General features: G+C 43.1%; 1 protein-coding gene across 4 annotated transcripts; it reads right to left on the bottom strand.

Moving 5' to 3' along the window:
- Positions 1-112: 112 nt before the first annotated feature.
- Positions 113-15,947, bottom strand: ING3 (inhibitor of growth family member 3). 4 transcript variants are annotated; one of them, XR_014555364.1, is made up of 12 exons: positions 15,656-15,947; positions 15,410-15,481; positions 14,356-14,456; positions 13,279-13,344; positions 10,344-10,440; positions 9,376-9,447; positions 8,908-9,027; positions 7,578-7,735; positions 6,776-7,046; positions 5,364-6,391; positions 1,680-1,718; positions 113-1,133 (listed from the first exon to the last, which is right to left on the bottom strand). XR_014555364.1 is itself a non-coding variant. In XM_083699419.1 (12 exons), exons 1-12 carry the CDS (start codon positions 15,681-15,683, stop codon positions 1,017-1,019), a joined length of 1,254 nt encoding a protein of 417 aa, XP_083555545.1. In that variant the 5' UTR covers positions 15,684-15,947; the 3' UTR covers positions 113-1,016. The 4 variants fall into 4 exon arrangements, 3 of the variants coding, with proteins under 3 accessions (XP_083555545.1, XP_083555546.1, XP_083555547.1); XM_083699419.1 differs by having other exon boundaries at positions 5,364-5,556; positions 6,856-7,046; XM_083699420.1 differs by having other exon boundaries at positions 5,364-5,556; positions 6,856-7,046; positions 7,578-7,636.
- Positions 15,948-27,106: the final 11,159 nt, after the last annotated feature.

Genomic DNA, 27,106 nt, shown 5'->3' with positions numbered 1-27,106 from the left:
ATTTCAGTTGTATGGAACTACTTTTATTTTTAAATTTTCCGCTTAAATCCACCTGGTATTATTAAATGAGTAACTTCTGGCAGTGAAAACAACAACACAACAGGCATAGTACTTAGTATGTCAGAGATGGAAACCTTTTATTTATATATTTTCTTAAAAAATAAAAACTATTTAAAATCCTCCAGTTAGACAGCATATTATGAAAGCCTCCATGAAATGTTTTACTGTACTTTTCTGATAAAGTATGCCAAGCATTAATACTAGCGTTTGATTTTTTTCCCCTTTTAATTTTAACACCTAATACAGTTTCAATTTAAAGGATCACTTGCACACAAAAATAAACACATTTGGTATAAAAGGTTTATCACTTTAACACCCTTTTTTAATGACCTGTGCCCTGAATGGCCCCAAAACATATAAAGACTAGTGGTACAATTTTTGTTTTAAAGTGTACAAGAGTCTGCTTTTATTTACCAAGTACTCTAGAGGACACCAGCCCAGTGTATACAAGAACCATTTTCTTCAGCCTGCTGAATTCAGTTTCAACAAGAAACAAAGCTATAAAGGCGTCTGGAAAAAAATCCATTCTCTTAACGTTCTTTCTGCAACACTTATATACACAAAATCCCACATTAACAGCTCTCGAGTACAGAACATGCAGTAGAATGCCAGCTAAATATAAAACCATTCAAAATCTTAAATTTGCTGGAATTATTTGAAGGCTGAATTGTTGTAGAATGCCCACCGCTTAGAGAAAATGGTTAAGAGAGTACAAATGTCTGCATATGTCTGCCACTGGAACAAAATCCATGGCTAACTGGAAAAAGTATTTAAAGCACAACCGCGGTGCATAAATAATTTAAGTACAATATTAAAACACAACTAGCAAAATTAAGAAGTCGACATTTTATGACAGCTAAATCCATCCTCCTTTGACTGGTTCCAAAGAAGCGTTTCCCTCCCCTTTCCCCGCAGCATAGCACGTATTTTTAATTGAAGCGAAGCGAGCAGGACATTTATTTATGCCTATTGCCTCTTCTCTTCATTGCAGCGGTACACTGTGGGCAGTACCATTTTCCCTTTGGTGCTTCTGTCAATCCGACACAGCCATAATGGAACCACTCGATAGGGCACTGTAAGGCAATCAGAAAGACATACCGATTGGTTCCTAAAAGCGGGCACGACAAAACACCAAACAGGGTCCTTTGACACGGTATAGGTTTAGGCAGATATCGGTAGCTTTGCTTTTTGTTGTACAGAAAGAAAACAGAATTACTGGTTTTAATACCTATTCTTTGGGAATATTTGGAAAGGTACAGAAGCAAAAACTACCTGCCCTCTTTTGGTTAGCTTCAGACGTACATACTAAACTAGTAGTTCCCTGTCTAAAACCAGTCCTCACACTCAAAGCAACGATCTATCCTCATCTACACCATGAATAACTGCTGCGGGAAAGAGTAATGCCTTGGTGTTCATGGACATGTGTAATCTTCCTTTGGAAGATGGCTCAAAATTCTGCTTTTAAATGGAAAACTGCATAGCCAAGTCTAGTTCTGGGGGAAAGGGGGAAAGGGGGAGAGAGAGGGAGAGAGGGAGAGAGAGAGAGAGAGAGAGAGAGAGAGAGAGAGAGAGAGATGTGTGTGTGTGTAATAGCTCCTGCACCCTTTTTTAATACTTACATCCTGGTTATCACAGCCCACCATTTCACCATAGGACACCTATGAGAGAATACAATATACACAAATTAAGAAAGCATTAATGTATTCCATGACCAGATTATTTTTCACATCAGAGTTACTGTTGCAAGGCCCTAAATGGAATAATATGCCAAACTTGTACATGTTGGAAACATTCATGTTATGAATTTGCTTTTCCATTTTTGCATTATTTTAGACTCCCTTAGACATCCAAGAAGGGTGTGATTTTCTAGATGATCAAATGCAAGTAAGGCATCAGTTTTACACTTGTTTTGGCAATCATTTCTTTAAATGCCTGGATAAATTATTTTATTTTTTTACAAAAGATTAGGACAGCATGATCTTTATTTTAAAAAAAAATTAAAGCATAGGTAAAGTCGCTTCCATTATTTTCACAGCTTGAACATTCTATGTAGAATATCTGCCTTTCATTTTAACTGAAAATTTGTATTGTGTGTTTTCAGGTGAAAATCTAAAAAACCCTAATCTGTAAGCCTGGCTGTGTTCACCTGCCTTAGGTGAAATTAGCATTAAACAGTATACAGTCATATCTCGGGTTGCAAACGTGATCCGTGCAGGAGGCACGTTCCCAACCCGCACGCGCGTGATGCGATTCGGCGCTTCTGTGCATTACGTCATTTTGTGCATCTGCGCATGCGCTGAAACCCAGAAGTAACCCGTTCCAGTACTTCTGGGTTCGGCGCAGTCCGCAACCCGATAACACACAACCTGCAGCGTTCGTAACCCGGGGTATGACTGTATGTACAAACAGTCCTGATTTCAGGGTGGTTTGCTCTCAGCAGAGGACCTTTCTGTGACCTAATCCAAAGGATGATCCAAGATGGACTACATTACTACAGAGTAAACCTGACTTCCGGGAAAGGGGTAGTACCATATTTTTCGCCCCATAGGACGCACCGGCCCATAGGACGCACCAAGTTTTTTGGGGGGGAAATAAAGGAAAAAAAATTATTCCCCCCCCCCCGGCACTTGTGGGGCAGGCAGCGGGGAGAAGCGCTCTTCTCCCCGCCGCCCACCTGCAGACCAGGTCCGGGGACAGCGGGAAGACGCGCTGCAACTCCTAGCTGTCCCCGGAGCTTGCGGGGCTGGCGGCGGGGAGAAGCACGCGTCTCCCCGCTGTCAGCCTCCAAACCACATTGGGAGACAGCGGGATGGTGGCGTTCCGCCTCCCCGCTGTCCCCCAACCTTGTGGGGCTAGCTCTGCGGCTCTCTTGAAGCCTGGAGAGCGAGAGGGGTCGGTGCGCACCTACCCCTCTCGTTCTCCAGGCTTCAGCGAAAGCCTGCATTCGCCCCATAGGACGCACACACATTTCCCCTTCATTTTTGGAGGGGAAAAAGTGCGTCCTATAGGGCGAAAAATACGGTAACTACACTCTTCCTTTTCCTATAAGCAAGTCACCAGAGGAAATCAATGCTGAAGAGCTCAGTGCACATAAAAGAATGGCTGAATAATGAAGCAACAGTAATACTAAAGTTTAAACAGCTGACTCCATTACCCGAGTCATTACCTGAAGCAGTTCTGCATTACTATCCCCCAAATTAAGTAGTTATTCTAAAAGCATTAAAATGTCTTCCATTACGTTTAGACTTTTAAAATGTTAAGATTGTCCAAAAAAAGGATTGTTGTAAAAGGCTGCATTGGCCCGCAGCCTGCGAGGTGCCAGGTAAAACTGCTGCAAGCTCTCACCATGGGAGCTGATGTGCTTTCACCTCAGTGCCTCGTGGGCTGCAGCCAATACAGCTGGCCCTCAGCCGGGGGCCAGAAAGGCTCCTGCCCCTAGCTAAGCGAGCCCCAAGTCCCTCGCCGCTTGCACACCCAGAAGGGACCCAGGGCTCCTTGGCCAGGCTCTGCTGGGGGCAGGAGAGCTCCTGACCCCAGTGGAGCCAGACCCAGTGTCCCAACCACTTGCTCTCAAGCAGCAAGGACCTTGGGGCTCCTTGGCCAGGCTGTGTCCGCCTTCGCTGGCGTAGGGGGTGGGTGAGCTACTTTGCCTGCTCACCCCCTACTCCCCGAAGACGGACCAGACAGCCGTAGCCAAGCGCATGCAGCCTGTTAGGCATCAAAGAGCCCCTAGAAGAAGAGGAGGAGGAGTTTGGATTTGATATCCCGCTTTTTCACTACCCTAAGGAGTCTCAAAGCAGCTAACATTCTCATTTCCCTTCCTCCCCCACTCTGTGAGGTGAGTGGGGCTGAGAGACTTCAGAGAAGTGTGACTGGCCCAAGGTCACCCAGCAGCTGCATGTGGAGGAACGGAGATGCGAACCCGGTTCACCAGATTACGAGTCCACCGCTCTTAACCACTACATACACTGGCCCTACACCGCCTAGCTGCCTTTCTGGGAGGAAAGGCGCAGCACACCATCCCAGACGAAGGCAGCCAGGCGGTAGCCAAGCAAGGCTGCAGCCCTGATCCCATTCCTACTCGAGTGCAAGCAGGAACGGGGTTGGGGCTCTCTCAGCTTGGGAGGAGCACTTTAACGGAGCCCCTATCCCGACACTGCTCCTGTGAGCTGGGGGCAGGGCGGGGACTCTGTAAAACTGATTTGCTAAGGGGAGGCCAGCAGCGTGTTTCTCGGCCAAGCGGTTTAAAGAAGTGGAGTGAGGAACAAGCTGTATCAGCACATCAGCTTGATTCTCCCTCTGCTGGGGGACAGTGCAATGGTGGTTTCACCAGCGGCATACCGCTGCCACTCCTGGCTAGTGTTTCTCCTTCAGCGCGCTGGAGGCAGAGGGACTCAAGAGCGGTGACGGTTTCACCAGCGATATACCGCTGAGTGAAGCTGTCATTGTGGTGTCCCCCCACATACCGATCTTGGGCAATATGTTGATATAACGCCCAGTCAACCCCCCCCCCTTAATTCTTGTCTCATTGGATTGTAAGTCTGAAGCTGGGCCTATCTTTTGTTTTTGATATTTGTACACTGCTAAGATTTTGTAACCTTTTTATAAATGTTATCACTTCCAGAGAAAATGCTTTAACATTCCTCATAAATATTGACCTTTGGGTGTTTTTATGTGGAAAAGGAAACGTCAAGGCTTCCTCGCTATACAAATGCTGCAGTGACAAAAGCAAAGTTTCATGGTCAGAAACGTTATATAAATTTACAGTGTTTTGTGCATGGCACACTTTGAAATGAAAAACTTGCAGGTACTGGGGCATTGAATGGGAAGGAGGACACAAATAATGCAAGAGCTGTAGATGCACCAGGCTATAAGGAAGTGGCTGGGAATCATGAGTAACAGAAAGACAAACACAGGGCAGAAATCAGTACTGAGAACTCCAATCTAAAGCCCTAAAGGTACCTTAGCAGTATCCATGCATTTTCCACAATTTTAATTGAAGCTACAATACTGTGAAAATAAGCTGATTTAAAACAAAACTTAGCATTCTGCATGTATCAACAGATTTTGATCACAACTGTCTAGCTTTACAGACTAGCCAATATAACGTGCAGTCTAAAGCACTATATTGTCTTTAAAGTGCAATGATCAAAAGTTGTATAGTTTATCTCTTAGTACCTGCTACCAGATGTGGTCGATTCTCAGTAAATGGACCAAGATCAACAAGCCAACTAAACTATCCTATAAAAACGGAAACTTTCTACCGGGTATTCTGCATAACATCATATTTTAACAAAATATACCTGATTACAAATGCAGTAACGTGGCTCATTTGGATCATAGGTCCAATCAACTTGGCTATTAGATTCGGACTCTGGTATTACTGCTGTTTGTTGAGACAGTTCCTGTGCTAGAGCCGAGGATGAGGAACAAGATGACAAGGAGGAAGACGAGGAAGATGACGACGATTGTTGATTTGAAGATTTGTTATTGTTTCTGAAAAATAAAGACATACCCAGTGTGTTCTCCCTTTACTTTCCATCAAGTTGTGTGTGTAATTTGAAACAAGAAAGACACTACAGCAGAAGTTCATAGCTAAGCTGTTGGACAATAATCTATATTTGATGTAAACATTTTCTTTTTTTAACAAACAACAACCACACCCTTAAATTGACAAAATATAATGAGGATTTTTGAGATTAGAAATGGTATAAGCAAGTGTTCCTGCCCTGACAGACGGCAACAACTTGAGTATTACATTATTTCGCTTAGGAGTAGACATGCTTTTTCTGTACTGGCTCATCATGTTCTTCCTTTCACTGTTTCAACAGTACCAGTGGTTTATACACAGGGTAAATTCACATTTCATAACCACAATGGGGCCTCAGTACTATTCCGGACCTTGTTGATTTTCTATGGAGCTTTTATCCTGTGTTTGTACGTTCTATAAATCAATGTGTGGATGGCTACTTTTATATATTTTTGATTTAGCATTCATTTCTGCTAGCGTTCAAGAGCAAGTAGGCACCCCTCAGTAAGAGTCAAAGAGAGAAAGAAGCGGCTGGGTCAACTGACATATGGAAGGAAAGAGAAGAGACTATCACCTGGGTAATTATGTATACTTCTATTCTTAGTACAGGTCTTATGTTACTAAGAACCTTTTAAAAATTAGACTGTTGTGTATGTATGATGACATCTGTGCATAAAAACATGAGGGAATACATTTAAACTTTTTAAATGTAGAGTTTGAAATCATCTCAAAGGATCAGGGAATGAAACAAAATGAGATCGCCAGTTCAAAATTCTGAGTTTCTATTAAAAACTGTGAACGCTAAAAGGTAAAGGTAAAGGTACCCCTGCCCGTATGGGCCAGTCGTGACTGACTCTAGGGTTTGCGCGCTCATCTCGCTCTAGAGGCCGGGAGCCGGCGCTGCTCGAAGACACTTCCGGGTCATGTGGCCAGCATGACAAGGCTGCACTGGTGAGCCAGCACCAGCGCCGCACACGGAACGCCGTTTACCTTCCCGCTAAGTAAGCGGTCCCTATTTATCTGCTTGCACTTAGGGGTGCTTTCGAACTGCTAGGTGGGCAGGAGCTGGGACCGAACGACGGGAGCTCACCCCGCCGTGGGGATTCGAACCGCCGACCTTACGATCAGCAAGTCCTAGGCACTGAGGTTTTACCCACAGCGCCACCCGCGTCCCTTCGTGAACACTACTAGTAACAAATTAATAATTTCTCCAAATTCTTAAGAGAGCCCAGCTGAAGGGAAGCAACCATTTTTCATGAACCTACTTGCTTTTTCGACCACTCCGTGAATCTGTGGTTGATGAACTCAAAGTCTGAGATAATGTAGATGCCAAGGCGGATGATGAGTACCCAGCGGTATCCCTGGATAATGAAAATTCTCTTCCAAGTTGGAAGTCATTGTTCTTAAAGGCTTCATAACTCGCTTTTAGGCTAGACGTTCTCCTTCCTTCCTTCATCTAAAAGAAAAGCAGCCATATTAATATATTATGCCGTTGCTAGTAAACATTTAAAGCATGCTTTGAACTATCTGTTGCACTTAAAAGAGTAGACTCACATTTCCAACACTTAACAAGAAATTATGGCTTGATCGTAATTACCCACATGCTCTAAGAAACCAAGCTGGATATTGTCTTGCATCCTATTTCAATGTGACTTACGCTTAAGTAAGTGTGCACAGGACTGAGGCTGAATGCTGCAATTCTAAATCTTGGAGTAAGTCCTACTGAACTCAGCAGAACATACTTCTGTACAGGTACGCACAGGATCACACAGCAAACCTTATTAAACACGTGCAAGTTCAATATGCTCGGAAGAGTTTTTAGAATGCACTATGTAAAAACAACTGCCTCCTTTTCTGTATAAACTAGTCCCATAAAAATTCAGTTTCTAAAATCTATGGATTCTAGACCCGATACCAATTTAAACTAAATAAAAGCTGTCCAACTCAGACTGCAGGTACTTTAAACAATGTATTTTGAATTTCTTACCTGTGCTGTGGCTTGCACTGCCTGAGCTGCTGCCATGGTAATAGCACCAGCTCCAGCTCCTGAAGATAATGAGCCCAGGTTATACGATGCCAATGGCTGAGAAGAATTTGCATTATATGCACTGTTGGATGAGGATGATGAATTACTGTTTCGACACCCTTGATGAACAAAGGGAACATGTTTATATAGTCCAAAGTGAAAACTAAAAGTAGATTTAAATTTCAGAAAGCTGAAAACCAGCTGTGTCTACCAGTGAAAGTCAGCCACTTCGTTAATGGACAAAAAGACTAACAGGATATAATGTTCTGTAAAACAACTTGGCACTGCTCTACTCTTCAGACGTTCTTATCTATGTTTGCTCTCTTGCCCCAGGGCTAATGTGTAAAGCCTTAATCAACTCGGGCCCTAAATATTTGAACGACTTCCTCCATCCCTACTTCTTGGGTGTTACAAGATCAGAAGTAGAACTTCTATGGAACTTTCTCCTGACAAGGTGCATCTGGTATCTCCGTTATACAGTTCCCATTAAATGCTGAAAACACACCACTCCACCCTGTCCTTTTGTTGCCTCTTCTGTTTCTTTTTGTTGTTGTTTTGTTTGTTTTTTTAAATCCAGCAGTGGGGAACCTTTTATGGCAAGAGAGAGAGATCTTTATCTCCCCCACCCTGGTGGGCAAAGCTGACAGGTGTGCGGAGCTGGTAAATGTGGCCTAGAGGATGGGAAAAGGCAATGGAAGGATGGGTGAGGAAAGTATATAATGAGAGAAGGTACTGAATGATAATAATAATAAATAATAAAGAAGAGGTGGATAAAGGAGTGGGAACACAGGGTCCAAATTCCAACCCCCCTCCACCTTCCAACAGTAGTTCTTTTCCACAGTAAACTCTCACAGCTAAATTTATCACCCTCACCACTCCTGAGACGAGCAGGATACAGGGAGAAAGTATTTACAATTTAGGACTGAATAAATCTTGCCACTTCCATCCTCTGAGCCCAATGCAAGGTTGGGGAAAGGTGAGTGATGCCCCCCACCCTGCAAAAACAAAGAAACACCATCACAAGGACTAGAAAGCTGCTGTTGCAAGCATGGGTGGTAAAATTAAAGGAGGGATAAATTCCTTGTCCTTGCCTTGCTTCTGTCCTCCACCAGTAACAATTTTATTAGGGATCCACATACAGGAGTCTTACAACCGCAGCCCTGTTTAAAAATAGATTGTACCTGCCTCTCTGAAAAAAAGCCTGTGGGAGCAATCCCATTAATAGGTCAGGAAAGAGAATGTCCTCCATTTGTATGCTTAAAACTTCACTTACACCTGACATTGTAATTACCTGGTGTATTTTCTTTAGAGGCATCTGAAGTGAGAGTTGACAGAAGAGCTTCAGACTTAAATTTCTTTTCAGGGACATGATCTGCCGCTGCATGGTGAGATGAGGGATTATGCTTCCGTTCTATACGAACAAACAAAACACACTCTATTAATCCAAAGGGCTTATCACTACAGAAGGAAAAAACCACACACACGAACACACATCATGAAAAGCACCATCACATTTTAGTCCAGGAGCTCTTTCCCACAGATATGGGTCACCAAACCTTTTGGACCAGTGAGCACATGTTGAATTTTGTAAGAATGCTGTGAGTGCACATGGCATAATACAAAATTTGAGAGATCACAGATCAAAGCTTTCTCCGTATTATATTTCTATACTTGCAGAGCACAACCTGCTGAATTTCTGCCTGTTGTATTGTTCTTCTTCACACCAAAGCAAAAGCAAAGGTTGCAACGTTCAACTTACTTTCTACTGGGGTGTGTGAATGAGCGTGGTGATTGTTCAGTGGCTGTGATGGTGTATCCAGTTCCAAAGAACCTATTGGAAAGAGTGTTTAAGAATGAAATATAGTTATTACAACTTAGAAAGTTTTGTTATCTGACACCATCCTTAAAATACTGCACATTGCATTTTCATCAGAAGAAGCTAGCGCTATGAAATTAACCAGAGAGGTTTTTGTTCTCTAGCCTGGTTTGCCACATTAATTTGCCACATTCAAGCCAATAGCCTCTTGAGTTCTGAAGAGAACAACCCTATCGCAGGGGCTTTTGAGGTCCAAAATCCACATTCCTTCAGGGTGCTGCATGCCATTGGTGGGCTGCAACAGAGGCAAAAGTGGCAGAGCAACGGATGTGACGCTTTACATCTGTACAACATTCCAGCCACACAAAGGTCACACACACTTCTTTCAATACAAGCAAGCAAGGGAACGATCACAGTTCAAGGGCACATCAGGAGAAACACTCAAGAAGAGCACGAAGCAGGACTGGTGAGCGGTGTGACCTGTGCAGATGGAGAGCCACAGATGGCTCCAAGGCCTGAGGTTTTTACACTCTGCCCTACCAATAAAAACGCACAGAGAAGCAACAGATAAGACTTTCTTCAGGACCCAAGACTATTTTAATTCTTGATGCACACAGGTAAGACAAACTTTAAAGATGGCTTGCAATGAAGCTTCAAATGGGTATCCTGTGAAATGTTCAGGAAACAAACTAAAAAGCAGCATAAAGGATCTATTAGACCATAGATTCTCCTCTTGCTCATGCTACTATGATGGGGCCCAAGAAAAAGAATTGAGCCAGTTTTATTAGTTATGATTCATTTTGACAAATGAGAAACAAAAGGAAACCCTTTATTGCTGCAGCAGCAACAGAGTGTGATGTTACGTGCTGGCAAAATTATAATGACTGGAGAAGGCCACCAGGCATACTTACGCCTTTCCAATATTTCTGTAATCCCAGCGTTATCCGCCTCAAGTTCCATTTTAAATTTTGCTAATTCCTGGTCCAATTTTCTCAAGTGGCGGTCTACCTGATTTAAGAACATATGTTTTTTGAGATGTCAGGCTATTTTTCATCCAGTTTATTACTTCACACAATTGAAAAGTTAATATGAAGTGTGGCAAACACCAATACTGTATATTTTAAAAAATCACAAATGAGAATCTGTATAAAAGGATCCCTGGACATGAAAACATTAAGCTGAGAAAAACCTCTAACAATGAAATCCTATATGGTTCTAATCAGAAATCAATCTAAAGTTAAGTGTATACTGTACACTGAAAAAAACTATTGAACAGTAAGCTATTTAATTCAACAAGCCTTCCTTTTGTGTGAATGTGTATTAAGATTGTACTGCTGAGAATATTTAATCAATCATGTACATGTCAAAAACCTTTTCCTATTAACAAAACATATTAAGTAAGATAGTGTAAAGCCTTTGGAGCACTGTGCTACAGAAACCTTCTAGTACATGTGGCACCCAAATGCCTCCAGCATATGGCTGGAATTTAAACCCTACACAAGTAGGGTTCCACCTATCGCATTTATTCAAATGTAATGCTCACCTTTTTTGGCCAAATTACGTCACGAAAATTGGGGTGTGGATTGGATTTGATGCCACATTTACATTCTCCAGCAAATACTTTTTTGGTTTCAAGGTTTTGAAAATTGAGGTGTGCATTAGATCCGATGGTGCATCAGATTTGTGTAAATACGGTAGTTCCATACCCCAAGAAAATTTTGAACTGGTTTCACAAACCACAGCTACCATCCCCTCTTGAAATTGTTAAAAGAGATTAGATGAAAGACTGCCAATCACAGATTCACAAATCCCACTATTTTGCACTCAAGGCTTTGAGATTGCCTAAAGCAGTGCTGGGGAGCATCCAGCCCACAGGCCAAACTTGGCTCACATTTGGTCTGCAAGGCTGCTTCTCCCAAACCATGCCCACACCTGTCACACACACAGCTGCCAATGCACAATCAGGAGACTCTAGTGTACTCTAAACTGTGCACTGGTAAAGGAAAATTGGTAAACTGACGAGAACCTGCTCGTTATCAGTAATAATCAGTCTCACGCCAAGATGGGTTGAAGAAGTCTGACTGCCTTAGGAGCTGCTGCAGCCCAACATTTATTGTGTGTAGTACAAAAAGATACAAATACAAGGAATGCAACTTTGCCTCAGCCGGCAGATAAGGACAATACCATACATGGGTATCATGCCATCACACCAGGCCAAGTAGTCGATCAGGCTATGCTATGTGGGCCAATCATTGGGATAGCATGAGCTGTCCACGCACTGTTCATGCTCCAAGCGATGCCTCCTGCTACGAAATCACCCATGCTCTTATGTGCAAACAACCATTTTCCCACAGTAAACCCCAAAGCCTTTTGGACTGGATACACAAGGGAGTTTCCCATGTGTAACTTCCTCATGCACCAGATGTTTGCAGAAAGCAAGCTTGAGCTCTACCGCCACCAGCTGACAGGTGGTAAAGTAACACTTGTGTCACAGTACTAAGAATGCAATCCTAATCCCACAACACTGACAGGGAAGGGGGGGAGGATGCAAGTTTAGGACAGTGAGTAGGTTTCTCTCTACCAGCCTCTGCTGGTAGATAGGAGCACTGCTAGAGGGGCTGTGCCACAACCAAGGCCCCAGCTGCATTCCAGGGAGCAGAAAACTACCACCAGCAATTTTTCAGTGGGCGGTAGCAAGCAGAAAGTACTAACATGGGGCATTTTAAGGGCAGGGCACTGGTGGTTTTAGAGCAGGGGTCGGCAACTGCGGCTCTTGTGCTGTAAGTGGCCCACGGGGGCAGTTTAACCGGCCCACGAGCCGCACTCAAACTGAGCTGCCCGCTCGGTGAGTCACCGCCAGCTGCGATAAACCAGCATGGTGCAGGGACTCGCTTCTGCGGCACCGGAAATCACGTCTGCACATGCCCAGACGCCGGAAATTGCGCACAGGATCTCCACAGGACTTGACCTGCCCAGGCAGGAAAAACCTTGCCAACCCCTGCTTTAGATCCTGCAGATGCCCTGGACCTAACTATCAGGCCCCTCAGCTATTTCAGCCTGGAGCTGGTATAGAGAAAAGGAAGACCAACCTCTAACCACATCCTGCCCTGGCTAGCATGAGATGTCCTGATTTGCACTGGTGCATCTGCCATTCCACTCCTTCCCAGCTCCACTTAGGATTGCTCTGCAAATGCCTTCATGGATCCGTATATGGAACTGCTTTTGCATGTAATAATTTTTATTATTTCAGCCCTTAAAACATTTAAGTGTACATGCAAGCCAGTTAGCCCAATTTTTTTTAAAAAAGCTATAAGCAGAAAAATGCATTACAGTGGTACCTTGGAAGTTGAATGGAATCAGTTCGGGAAGTCCATTCGACTTCCAAAACCAAGCCGCAACTTCCTATTGGCTGCAGGAAGCTCCCACAGCCAATCGGAAGCTGCAGAAGCCGCACCAGACATTCAGGTTCCAAAGAACGTTTGCAAACTGGAACACTCACTTCTGGGTTTGCGACGTTCAGGAGCCAAAACATTAAGACTCGCAAGGCATTCAGAATCCAAGGCACAACTGTATTATTAATTATTTTTATTTATTAAATTTGTATACCGCCCCATAACCGCAGGTCTCAGGGCAGTACACAGGATATAATCACAACATAAATACACAAAATACACAATCAAAATAAAAACAACCCAATAACCCCCCCAGACACATTTAAAAGTGTTGCAGAGTTTTTAATGTTCACACACACAAAAATGTTATAAGAAGTGTTAAGAAGAATGAGTGTTAACGTTTTAAAAGTCTGCAAATTAAAAGTCCAGTAGCCAAGTTCGTTATTTTACTTACTAAGTCATAAATCTGATTGGCCAGCTGTACTTTTTCATCTGCGTCTTCTAGGGCTTTATAGTAATCCTGTTTTGGGGAAAATAATAAAAGTAAAATACTGTGAGAAATCATTTTTAGTACTACAAAATAATAATGAACTTGGATGAACAATAATATATGAGCACTCTGAAGATAAACAAAGTTCACAACTTCTTGAAAAATCAATTTCAAGATAGGTGAATAAATGAAATGCAGGATACTGTTCGTTTTGACCATTTGGTCAAACATTTGCATGTTTATGATTTAACAATGTCGCTGAATACTGAGTTATCAAAATGATAGTTGAGAATATTATTTAATTTTATGGTTTAATATTATTCTTTAACTCACCACATTCTCCTGTTTTGAAACATGGGAGAAAAATTTAGAGGAAGGGCCATAGCTCAGTTGTTAGAGCTTCTGCTTTCCCTACAGAAGGTCACAGGTTCTATCCCTGCCATCTCCTGGTAAGGCTGAGAATCTCTCCTGCCTGAAATCCTGTAGAGCTGCTGCTACCAGTCAGTGCAGACAATATTGAGCTATATAGATCAATGGTCTAACTTGGTATAAAGCTTAGTTCCTATCAGACTGAAGGATGTTGCTCATACTTGGGACTTTTGGCATTTCAAATCCGATTTTCAAGGCCATGATTCATACTGCTAGAAATCCAGTCAAGTATCTCTTTGCAGCTATTTCTTTTGGTGTCTTGATACCTGATACTAACTCGATACTAAAAGCTCTTGATACTAATATTCCAAATAAACAGTACAACCAACATGACTTTAAACCTGATTGCATTTATTTCTTTAGGACTATGTACAAGTCACTTGTCCATTTTCAGGTGAAGCAAGAAATCGGCTCTGAAGAAAAACTGCAAGTTGTGCTTTCCATTTTTAGAGAACGGGAGCCACAATCTTCTATGAATTCATAGCTTTTTAAAAGCTCTAAGTATATTGTTTGTGTGAGACTTGTAGTAGCATCAGAACTGACTAAATAGCCTACTTTGGGGTGTTTTGTTTTTGTTTTATTTCTTTTGGCCAGATATTACCTCATTCCTACCTTTTTAATTGATGTCATTTGTTCTTCTCTCCATTCCGGCTTGTTTTTCTTTGCATTCATAAAAAATTCATTTACTCTTTGTTCCAGTTGATCCATTGCATCTTAAAACACACAGAACATGAATGTACATTCATTTGTCTTGTATAATTATACAATGGTTTGCTACCGTATAGCAGAAGTAAGTAAAAGGCAGCTTGCGTGAAAACTACATGTGTATGTAAGCATCTGACGAGATCTAATTCATGGATCCCTTTTAAGTTTTGAAAGTAAAAGGTTAAAAAAAGAGTAAAGGACCCCATAGGCGACTAAGCGGTGTGGTGCTCATCTTGCTTCAGGCCAAGGGAGCCTGAGTTTGTCCACATAGACAGCTTTCCGGGTCATCTGGCCAGCATGACTAAACCGCTAGTGGCATAACGGAACACCGTGGCGGAAACCAGAGCACATGGAAACGCCATTTAGCTTCCCACTGCAGCGGTACCTATTTATCTACTTGCACTGGTGTGCTTTAGAACTGCTAGGTTGGCAGGAGCTGGGAAAGAGCAATGGGAGCTCACCCCATCATGAGGATTCGAACTGCCGATCTTCTGATTGGGAAGCCCAAGAGGCTCGGCGCCACACACTGAGGCATGCGGCCATTGCCCTCTCCTTCCTACACTGCTCTGTGATGCTCTTTATAATAACAGTCCCTCCACCCCAAAGTCCCACGATCAGGACACACAATACTTGGGTTCGGTCCGGCAGAATCTAAAAATCATTCCACGAAATGGAAATTATTCCGCCTATAAATCCTGTAGCTGTTCAGCAGGGTAAGTCTCTTTCTCCCCCCCCCCCCAATAAACCTTTGATCACTTTCACCCCCATCCCTTGGAATAAAGCCCCGCTGATTTCCGCTTTGCAGCATCGATAGGAAGAAAACCCCAATTCCATTGCACGGCGGGCGGGCTCTTGGGAGCTCGCCGACTTCCTATTCGACGGCTGGCGCGTCGCTCACACCCAACGGCTCCACCTCCTCCCTCTGCGTGACGCGCGAGGGGGGCGGGGCTGACTCACGTACTCTGCACCTGCAGGTCCATCTCGCGCATCTCGGTGAACCTGTCGCGGAGGTCCATGGGAAGTTGTTCGATCACTGGCAAGGGAGGGGGGCGGAGAGAAGGAGCGAGTTAGCTGACACGGAGGGCGGGAGGAGCGGTGGGCGGGGCCTCCGCCTCGCGCTCCGTCCTCCCTCCCTCCCCCCTCCCCTCGGGCCTGGCGCCCCCCCTCCCTCTACACACACACACGCGCGCGCACCGCGGAGACTCACTTTCCAGATAGTCCTCTAGGTACAGCATGGCGGCGTCGGCAGCGAGGCCCGCTCTGAGGTGGGCTCCGTTATTCCTGAGGCGGCGGGCGAGCGAGCGGGGGGGCTGAGGGGGGGGCCAAAAAAAAAACGCCGCCTCGTCCCTTCCAATATGGCGCCGGCACCGCCAACAACACCAGCCGCTCGACTCAGCGAAAACAACATTGGCGGCGGGCGGCGCTCGCGTCGGCCCAGCCACGATTGGCTGTCGGCGCCGCTGACGCAAGGGCTCGCGCGGCTCTTCCGCGCTGTGCTTCCTGGGGGATGTAGTCTCGAGGAGGGGAGGTCGGGAGCACGCCGGGACTACCTATCCCGCCGTGCACCGCTGCTGATGTTGTGATGCAGGGACGCGGGCGCTGGGCTTTACCCGCGCTGCGAATGAGAGCTTGCCTTTGGTATTATTATTATTATTATTATTATTATTATTATTATTATTATTATACAAAAAGCAAGCTCCTATTAGCCGCATGAATAATTTTAATTATATTTATATTGTTTATATATATATTATGTTAATATTATATATAATATGTTAAATATATACTATCAATTATATTAGTAATATATTATTATTATTATTATTATTATTATTATTATTCAATTTATGTGCCGCCCTATACCCACAGGTCTCAGGGCGGTTTACAGAATAAAATCAAAATATAAAACCACAAGATTCATAATCAAATCCCATAAAACAACACACATTTTGAAAGGGCATAGGATGGCAATCAAACCAAGCAAAGGCCTGCTTAAAAAGGAAGTTATGGCTGTTATTGGAACAGCAGCAAAGGGATTTTAACTGACCAAGCAACCTTAGGATTCCTGCATTGCAAGGGGTTGGACTAGATGACCCTCATAATAATAATAGTTCCATCTGGCTGGGTTTCCCCAGCTACTCTGGGCAGCTCCCAACAGAATATTAAAAACGCGATAAAACATCAAACATTAAAAGCTTGCCTAAACAGGGCTGCCTTCAGATGTCCCCTCCAACTGTACAATTCTATGATTTTCCATCCTTAGCTAGAGGCGAGTCCCGCTAAATACAGTGCAACTTACTCCCAAGTAAGCATGGATAGGATGGTAGTTTTATATCCCCCCCCCCCAGTTATATTTTATTAAATTTCCCCCAAAAAATCATATATACATTCCAATAAATAGATTTTTATTTTGTTTGGTCGGCCCATTTCCCTTGGTGTTTTTTATTTCTCCCTCTTGCTGCATCCTGTCTTCCCTCTCTTACTTCATCGCAATAATACAATAATTCTCAATTCCTTCTGCTGCTCATAGTTCAAATCCTGCCCGCAAATTCATCATACTATAATATTTCCTTCAACAGTCTGAAAAAGGCTCGCATTCCTCCACAAAATAACCACTGTTAGGTTCCTGTATTTTAGCTGTTAGCTTTGCTGATTTCACATAGTCCAGGTAGTTTTTTAATTTCTTAACAAGGGAGGGGGTGTTTCATCAATTTATTACCTGCCCTTCACCCTAAAGTCCCAGGCTACCTTACGACATTAATATTAAAATACAGTATTACACAGTATTAAAAACAAGAAAAGGAGGGATATAAATGTAAATTAAGAAAAGAAAACAGTCCGTGGAAGTCGAATGGAACCCGTTTTAGAAGTCTGTTGTTCAAAAACCAAATCGCGGCTTCTGATTGGCTGCAGGAAGCATCTGCAGCAGGAAGCATCTGCAGCCAATCAGAAGCTGTGGAAGCCCCGTCGGACGTTCGGATTCCAAAATAATGTTTGCAAACTGGAACAATCACTTCCAGGCTTGCGGCGTTCGGGAGCTAAAATGCACGAGTTCCAGGGCGTTCAACAACCAAGGTACAACTGTATTCTGATCATGAAACTCAGCCAACATAAAAGTTGATCATGAAACTCAGCCAACATAAACACGACTTCAAACACTTAAAACTTCCCTGAACAAAGCAGCCTTCAGGTGTCTTTTAAAAATCACATAGCTGTTTATCTGTTTGGGGACGCAGGTGGCGCTGTGGGTTAAAGCCTCAACGCCTAGGACTTGCCGATTGAAAGGTCGGCGGTTCGAATCCCTGCGGCGGGGTGCGCTCCCGCTGCTCGGTCCCAGCGCCTGCCAACCTAGCAGTTCGAAAGCACCTCCGGGTGCAAGTAAATAAATAGGGACCGCTTACCAGCGGGAAGGTAAACGGCGTTTCTGTGTGCAGCTCTGGCTCGCCAGATGCAGCTTTGTCACGCTGGCCACGTGACCCGGAAGTGTCTCCGGACAGCGCTGGCCCCCGGCCTCTTGAGTGAGATGGGCGCACAACCCTAGAGTCTGTCAAGACTGGCCCGTACGGGCAGGGGTACCTTTACCTTTACCTTTTTATCTGTTTGACATCTGCTGAGAGGGCGCCACTACCGAGAAGGCCCTCCACCTGGTTCCCTGTAACCTCACTTCTCGCAACGAGGGAACCACCATAATGCCCTCACAGCTGCTTCTCAGTGTCCAGGCTGAACAATAGGGGGTGGAGATGCTTCTTACTAGATTTTGGAGAATACAAGCCACTCTTCAGAAAGGAAGGTTTTGGGTTTTGCACATTTTGGTATTTTGTATCGTCTACTTATTCTAGTGTGTCACCTCACTAGCAGGAGCTGCATAAAAATGTGAGTGTAGCCATTTCAGGGCATCACCTGAAGCTTTACATTCAAGCTCCCCAATAAATAGCTGCATTTACCAAACAAGATGGCAAATTTGATGAAGGCTTGCTAGCCTGTTGTCAGCACTTAAAGGCTCTCCATTCTGACTTCGGCCAATGATTTGAAGATATGCTTAAAATGAACATGCCCGATTTGGTTTTGCACCCTTTTTCAAGTATGAACACAGAAGAATCTCAAAATTTACAAGAAGAACTGATAGAAGTAAGAACAAATGAGTTCTGGCTGCAATAGCAGATACCTGCACTTTGTCCTGGATTACTGGTTATAGTACAAAAGTTTTTAATTGCATTTCCTTCATCGTATTTAGTGGATCGTAGGTTCAGTGCGGTCACAAATCTGTTAACTAAAAAAAGAAACCGACTGCAGATAGCTAATCATGCTGATTTAAGAATGCTGCTGACAAAAATTGATAAATTGATAGCAGTGCACCAGGCTCATCCTTCTCATTGGGATTATTTTTTGATGTTCGTGATTTTTATTTTAATATTTTCCTTTCTTATCCTAATTTTCTGTGTGTAATGCAAATGTTACCACAGCTGATTTTAAGAAGTATAATTTCCAGCTTCAAGGTGTCTTATTTACAACATCATCTTCCTTTGCTATGTTGGAGGACTTCGGTAGAAATATAGATACATGAAAGAATGCAAATTTGTCACTGCATCTTTCTTTCTTTGCTTAAAGAAGGTAGACTTCCAGTGTGGCAGGGGGCGGGGACTTAGTAAAAACATTTTCTGAAAAGGGGGTGGGGTAGGCTAAATAAGTTTGGGAACCTGCCTCTTCACAAGATTGCTTCTTGGGATGATCCAGAAACTACAGTTGGTTCAAAATATTGCTACAATATTTATATAAACATAGGTGATTAGTAAACCATTTCAAAACACATCCAAGCAATAGAATTATGAACCGTGTCCATAATGCAGTCAACAGAATTGACAGTCTCACATGAAAACAAAGGATCATCTCAAAAGGAGAGGTGAAATGAAGGGAAATTGTCATATACCATATTTTTCACTCCATAAGATGCACTTTTTCTTCCTAAAAAGTAAGGGGAAATGTATGTGCATCTTGTGGAGCGAATGTGTGGTCCCTGGAGCCGAATTACCCAGGGGCAAAAGGCAGATCATGCTCTTTTTTTTTTCCTTTTTTTTTGAAAGAGGAAAGTGGGTGTTGAAACAAAGCCGCTGATCATTTGCCGATTGGGGAGAGAGATAAGGGATGCTATAGTTAAAGGAGGCTGCCTGGGAGTGGGGAGGTAAAGACAGCAAACTTGCAAAGGGGGGGGGGGACAGGAAGACTAAAGCAACGAGGAGAGAAATTAGAAGAAAAGGAGGAGCAAAAAACTGCTGCAGCTAAGGAAAAGACACTAAGGCAAACAAGAGGGAAGGGAGTGTTGAAAGGAAACAGCTGATCGGTGGGATCCGAAGAGAGATAAGGGACACTAGCAGAGGCTGCCTGGGAGGGGGGAGGTAAAAGCCCCTGGATCCTCAGGATTTTTACATTGGGTCATCCCAAATTTACATCAGATCACATAGCATGTCCATGGCTACAGCCTGCACCAAAAAAAATCACACAGCCACTGTTTCCTGGGGCTCTAATGGTGCAAAAATGTGGTTACAAAGCACGGATCCACATGGATCCTCAGGATTTTTGCATTGGGTCACCCCAAATTCACCATCAGATCACATGTCTGTAGCCACAGCATGAACCACAAAAATCATACATCCACTGTTTAGTTCAGAATTTTTTTTTTCTTGTTTTCCTCTAAAAACTAGGTGTGTCTTATGGTCAGGTGCGTCTTATGGAGTGAAAAGTACGGTAATCATTTGTTTCAGGCAATCACCTTTCTTTCTCGGTGCCTCGCAAACTAAGGCAATGTATTTCTATATTTTGCAGTGCTATTTCTGGAAGCCCGTGTGTGGCCTCAGATAATTTATTTGAATAGTGAGTGAGAGAATGGCGATGCCATTTGTCTTGGGGTTTCAATTCCTCTCTGACTCAAGCAATTATATCTTCATCCCTGTGTTAACTTCATCTGCCACCGAGTCCGTTGTCGAAATTACTTGCAGATTTCAGCTGCGAGGATGTTGGACGGCCATTGTTTAGATGTTAGCCAGCAAGCCTGGGAAATTTAATGACTGTCAAAAGTGGTGAGCACCAGCAAAGAAACTCGAACTTCTTTTTAGGAGACCTCCCACACTGAGCTGTGTCACTTTTCTAGTGAGACAGAATCTAAAAATTGCTACAAAGACACTGTGCTCGTGTGGGCTATGATCCTATACAAATACATTGCGGGTAAAAAAACCCCCACTCTTGAATTTGGTGGAAATTGTATTTGAGAAAACATGCCCAGGTCTGAGCTGTTTGCAACTGCTTATCAACATATATTTTCTACCTATTGACCCAGGTGCTCTTAACCTTGGATTCTTAAGAATTTGAAATTTGACTTTTCCAAATATAGGATTAAAAAGGAAATGAAAAAAAATGATTGGGGCAGGCTTCTTGCAAGGAAAGCGATCAATCCTGAATGCATAGAAAGAAAGCTTCCTTTACGCATATCTGCAGTGGAACAGATATCTGTGGTGTATCACCATCCTCTCTGTTTTGGTTTTATTGCCTTTCCTCTCCTTGGTCCTGCAGAGATTGGCAGATCCACGTCGTACATGTAAAGTACATCCAACATACAATTTTTTTAATAAAATGATATTTATTGAAATTTTGCAAACAAAAGAGAATTACCGAATAAGAGAAGAAAGATAAAAAGAAAAAGAAAAGAAAAAAATATACAAAAATACAAAGAAAAATACAAAATACATGAAAAATAAAAAACAGTTAAAAACAGATCAATCTTTTCGTGTCTTATATTTCATTTACTTGTTTCCTGACCTCCTCACACCTCCCTTTTTTGTATTCCAGTTCACATAGTTAATTCAGCAAATCCTTTCCTTCTTTGTTTTTATCTTAATTCTATATCTTAACATACTAAAACTTTGTATCTTCATCTGATTATCAATCCATTTTTACATATTCTTTTTAGCTTTATTGCTAAAGCCATTTCATTTCAATCCAACATCATTTTAACATTCATTAATTTTACAATGTTTCTGCAAATAGTCTTTAAATTTCTTCCAATCTTCTTCCACCAACTCTTCTCCCTGGTCTCAGATTCTGCCAGTCATTTCCACCAATTCCATATAGTCTATCACTTTCATCTGCCATTCTTCCAAGGTGGGGTCGATCTTGTGTCTTCCAATACTTTGCGATGCATATTCTTGCTGCTGCTGTTGCATACATAAAGAAAGTTCTGTCCTTCTTTGGCACCAATTGGCCGACCATGCCCAGGAGAAAGGCCTCTGGTTTCTTCAGGAAGGTATATTTAAATACCTTTTTCATTTCATTATAGATCATCTCCCAGAAAGCCTTAATCCTTGGGCACGTCCACCAAAGGTGAAAGAATGTACCTTCATTTTCTTTACATTTCCAACACTTATTATCGTGCAAATGATATATTTTTGCAAGCTTGACTGGTGTCATGTACCACCTGTATATCATTTTCATCACATCCAACATACAATTAAAGCACATAATGTTCCCTAAAGAATCCTGGGAATTGTAGTTCCCCCTTCACATTGTAATCATCCCCAGCACCCTTAACAAACGACATTTCCCAGAAAATTTATTGAGGAATGTGTGCTGCATGTGCTTTGAATGTGTGTTGGATGTGCTTTGAAAATAGGGTGTGGATCTGGGGCATTAGTTCTCGAGTGTACAATTCACTTCAGGTTTAAATCCCCCAAAAAAGTTGCAACTAGATCTATACAGTGGTACCTTGGGTTAAGTACTTAATTCGTTCCAGAGGTCCGTTCTTAACCTGAAACTGTTCTTAACCTGAAGCACCACTTTAGCTAATGGGGGCTCCCACTGCCACCGCACCACCGCTGCGCAATTTCTGTTCTCATCCTGAAGCAAAGTTCTTAACCCAAGGTACTATTTCAGGGTTAGCAGAGTCTGTAACCTGAAGCGTCTGTAACCCGAGGTACCACTGTATGGCCAAGGGGGCTTGGGGCTCTTGTTTCTAAAACAGCAGTCCTCCTCTCCCACTTTGCTGTAGCAGCTTAAGAAGCTGTGGGAATGTTCGAAAGCCATTAAAAAACAACAACACCCTAATTGTTTTGGATCCATATTTAATTGTATTCAGAGTAAACCAAATTAAACCAGGGTGTTTTCAAGGAGCATACTTCGAGTGTGACTAAACCTGGTTTCAACTCTTTGTGTTTTATTTTTCATAAAAGTTGTACTTCTTTAACGCAAGTTGGGAGAGTTTTCAACATTTTTTTTACTATATTTTGAAAGTTTATGTAGAATGACATTCTTAAGAGTGTCTAGGGAGACCCAGCCAGATGGACAGGGTATATTATTATTATTATTATTATTATTATTATTATTATTAGTTATGAGCCATGTACACATACACAAGCAGCAAACCAGTCTAAACAAGTTCTCTTGGACTACTGACAACTTCTAATTCTGTTTATAAATTGTCCTTGGGAGGCAGATAAACTTATAACAACATCAAGCCTTGTTCATTTATCATTGTCATAGGGGAATCTAGACAGGCAGTATCCTTTAAACGGTTTCCACTCTTTAACAGATGAATAAAGTTCATTTAAATTGCTTATACAAATCAGCCATAATGGAAATTGTCTTCATCCCCACCACAAACCAAACTTTTACCATACCATTCCCTAGTGGATGGAATTTTTACTTCCCTTCCAATATTTTGCTTGTAACAATATTTGCCTTTGCCACTGTTTCGAAATGCGAGAAGCCGTGATCCAAAACAACTTTTTTGTCTAAAGGCATTGCACATAATCTTCTAGTTCTCATGACAGTTATATGCATCTGCTGGGCATCGTCGCAGATTGTGTTGCATCATACTTTAAGGAAGGATGTACTTCAGAGGCTCATATAGGTCTTTCAAACACAGTAGGAGATCCACAATACCAATTGTATTTAGACAAAAAGGATTGGGTGAGGAATGGGTTTGGGGCTTAGGGTCCTGTGTTGGAGGGGGGCATAGGAGCCAACTCCTAGGGGCCAAGGTCCCTTGGGCCTCCAATAAAATATTTGAGGGGGCCGCCTCCCCCAAGTTAATGGGCATTGCCATTCAAAGGGGGGGGCGTGTCATGTGATCGATAATGTGAGACAGGGCTTATATGCTCCCCAATGTTTTATCCAAGTTGGGACCCCTGGGGGGTTGGGTCTAACTGTTAGAATTCCTGCTCTATGATTGCAGTCATGGGATTGTTGTCTATCACATGACGGTATATATTTTGACTCCACAGAGTGGGAAGTGACGGAGACAGGATGTTTGTGTTACTGTGTTCCGTGAAGTGGGACTATTGTTTCTTTTTCTCTTTGCTGTCTGATGCTAGAGAGAGAGGGAGCCATGTTGCAGTGCTCTGTGTGTGTTTATATGTAAATAAAGTAGATTAGCCGAAATGCTGAATTGCTGAGGTCTGTCATGCGAAATGCGCAGACTCTGCGGATCCCTAAGTGTGCCGGTGTCTGTTGGCATCGGTCGCTGTGATGTTTGGGCGGAAGAAAGCTTTTGAAGCTCCGGGATGATCAACCAGGAGGGAGGGAACATGCCAGTTGGGCATGTGTCTCTGCCAAGGTCCTACTGGAGTGTAGGCTGAACTCCTGACAATAACAATCAACAGACCCACCTCCCTAGCAAGGCTCACCACCAAAAGGTAAGCCAGGGAGCAGGAGAAGGGTCTGTAGCCACTATTATTATTATTATTATTATTATTATTATTATTATTATTATTATTAATTGAATTTATATACAGTCTTATTCCTGGAGGTCCCGTGAAGAAGAGGGACAAGAGAGAGATGAAGATGACAGTCACACAGTGCGATTAACTGCCAGGCACTCCACCTTCCTAAGGATGCACCTGTCCTTAGGCTCCTATTTTTTAACTCTATTACTTGTTCGTTTTCTACTTCGGATATAGTCTATTGAACAGAAATGGGCCAGATCCCATATGACTAACTGCAAACATAATAATGAATGGATGAAGACTGTTCAATACCAAGAGGTTGACAAGTCTTGTTACAGTGCCGGGTTGAATGCTAAATACCGTATCGTCCCATAGGACGCACCTAGTTTTTTGGGGGGGAAATAAAGGAAATTTCCCCCCTTTATTTCCCCCCCAAAACCAGGTTGGGGAATCCAAACCAGGTCGGGGAACAGCGGGATGGCGGCGCTGCGCCTCCCCGCTGTTCCCCTAGCTTGTGGGGCTGCCCAATGTCTGCCCGGAGCGCAGGGCGCTCTGCTTCAGCGCGCCCGCGCTCCATGCAGCAAGCTGCTATCCGCAGCCTAGGGAGCCCGGCGGGAACCCCCGCGGGCTCCCCAGGCTTGCTGATAGCTTCCTGAAGCCTGGAGAGCGAGAGGCGTCGGTGCGCACCAACTCCTCTCGCTCTCCAAGCTTCAGCGAAAGCCTGCATTCGCCCCATAGGACGCACACAGATTTCCCCTTCATTTTTGGAGGGGAAAAAGTGCGTCCTATAGGGCGAAAAATATGGTAAGTAGGATTTTTTTTTCCTGTTGCGAATCAGTGCTTTTATTATTATTGTCGCAAACGGCATTGGCTATTTCAATGAATGTTGCATCACAGATTGTTATATCTGTTACAATTTTTGAGCTTGTACCTTTTATTTTTGTTTGTACTGTACTGTTGTATGGTTTGAGCATGGCCCTTGGCTAAGTGAAGATTTGATTTGAACAGCAGACAAGCAGAACAAAGTCCCACCAAGCACAATAGGAATTCCTCCTGAGTAAGCCCAGCTCGGAGGGCAGGACGAATCAATGCCAAAAGCCTGACAGCACAGAGACGTCCTGTTAAATGAGGGGGGGAAAGGCTTCTTCTTTTTTATTAAAAAAAATGGCACTGCACTGGCCAAGCCCAAACTCTTAAGGAGGGCCTAGGGAACTTTTTCTGGCCCAAGTGGGGCAGATCCCGATCTCCCACCCTCGCAGGCCAAATTTGACAGGTGAGTTGGACCACCCACCAGCCTATTAGCTGACATTACTGTGCTGTCAGGTGATGCTGCACTTTTATTGTGTGGATTTGAACGTGTGGCATGGGCTGTTTGAAAACCCCATTTCAAACAGCCGTGCATGCTCTTTAAAATCCAGGGGCTGAAAAAGCAGGGTGGGGCTGCTTGCAAAAGAGCTTCCAAACCATCCTGTGCTGCTCTTTGAAACTCCAGTTTGACTTCACATGTTGGGTAGGCAGGGATGGCTTGCAGGCCAAGTGGGGAGGTCTGGCAGGATCAGGGTTGGCTTGTGGGCTGGACATTCCCCATCCCTGGCTCTTGGACTGGCCAAAAGTTAGATCTGCATCACAGAATGGATAGTTCTATTGGTTAGAGCGTGGTGCTGATCACACCAAGGCTGCAGGCACGATCCTTGAATGGGACATCTGTATCACAGGGGGGGTTGGACTAGATTATCCTCAGGCTCCCTTCCAACTCTACAAATCTGTGATTCTATGATCTTAGCCTTGGCTCACTTGAAATTAAAAACCCCCCTGAATTTTTAAATTGAAAATAATGAAAATTGCACTTCGATATGTATGATCCTGTGTCAGGGTAAATAAATTCTGCACCAACAGAATTCTTCAACCCACAAAATTTGACAAATTTCTAATTGATTGCTTTTTTTCCTAGTGATAGGGAGAGGTACTAAAACCATATGCCCTAATCAGTACTCACTTCTCAGCAATCTATCTGGCTTTTTAGATTACACGAGAAATGTCCCATTTAAAAAGCTGAAAATCACAAGATGTCATATTCTTTGGATTATTATTTTTTAATGACCATTTTAAAAAGTTACTTCCTTAGGGGCTTTTTTTTAATATAATGAATGCAGAGCCCCACCAGGTAGAAGGAGAGCATTCCACTTGCATTATCACCTGCGGCCAGCAGACGGAGCAGAAACACTGCAACAAGCACAGCTAGGACCAAGACTGGACATTACAGCTGGAGAGTATTTGCTAACTGGAGGAAGAAGCATAAACATGCAGTGTAGAAAATCATCTTTGAAAAATAAAGAATAATCCAAAGATTATTTTGTTGTCGTGCGTTAATCCTGCAGATCTCAAAGGACCGCTTTGAAAACAGGAGTTAAAAGAATTAGCCTGCAATCTTTAAACCGCTTTTGACATTGATGTAGCAAAGTTGTGGAAATCTCTCTAATGGTTAATGGCTGGCCCTTGTGGATTTGAGAGGCAGCAAAAGTGGTTAACTTAAAAGAAACTTTGTTAGAATTTGTGAAGACTGACAATGAAGTAGTATTTTCCAGAAATTTTGGTGCCTCTGGTAGAAAATCGAATCGGACTCATTGTCATTGAGATAAAAATACAATAAACTAATTGATCATTTGATGGTGTTTAATTATTCCCATAAATCTACCACCTTGGGCAACCTACTTCACCCTCATGAATGGTCCTGATTTCTCCCCAAAAGTGGGCTGCCCATTTAAACTTTGGGAATGCCTGCTTGGACATTGTGTGCCCAAACACAGTTATAGCAAGTTTTGTAATTACTCCTACTTTTGATTTTGGTTTGGAAAGTCTCCATCTATTTTTTTCCTTTAAATGGCCAACTTTGCAGTTGTAGCAAGATTTGCAAACACTTACATTTGATTTTGGACCAGTATATTCTA

This window comes from Podarcis gaigeae (genome assembly GCF_964106915.1).
Source record: "Podarcis gaigeae genome assembly, chromosome: 10".
Classification (NCBI taxonomy): Eukaryota; Metazoa; Chordata; class Lepidosauria; order Squamata; family Lacertidae; genus Podarcis; species Podarcis gaigeae.
Note: the sequence above shows the minus strand (reverse complement) of the source record. Positions and strands in the feature narration are given on the sequence as shown.

Bases quoted from the DNA above. Each gene is read 5' to 3' on its own strand.
- ING3 (XM_083699419.1), bottom strand. From the start codon at position 15,683: ATGCTGTACCTAGAGGACTATCTGGAAA. The intron at 14,457-15,409 runs GTACGTGAGTCA...GTGTGTTTTAAG, and splicing joins GATGGACCTGCAGGTGCAGA to ATGCAATGGATCAACTGGAA. The intron at 7,047-7,577 runs GTAAGAAATTCA...CTTTTCTTTTAG, and splicing joins CAGTGCAAGCCACAGCACAG to ATGAAGGAAGGAAGGAGAAC.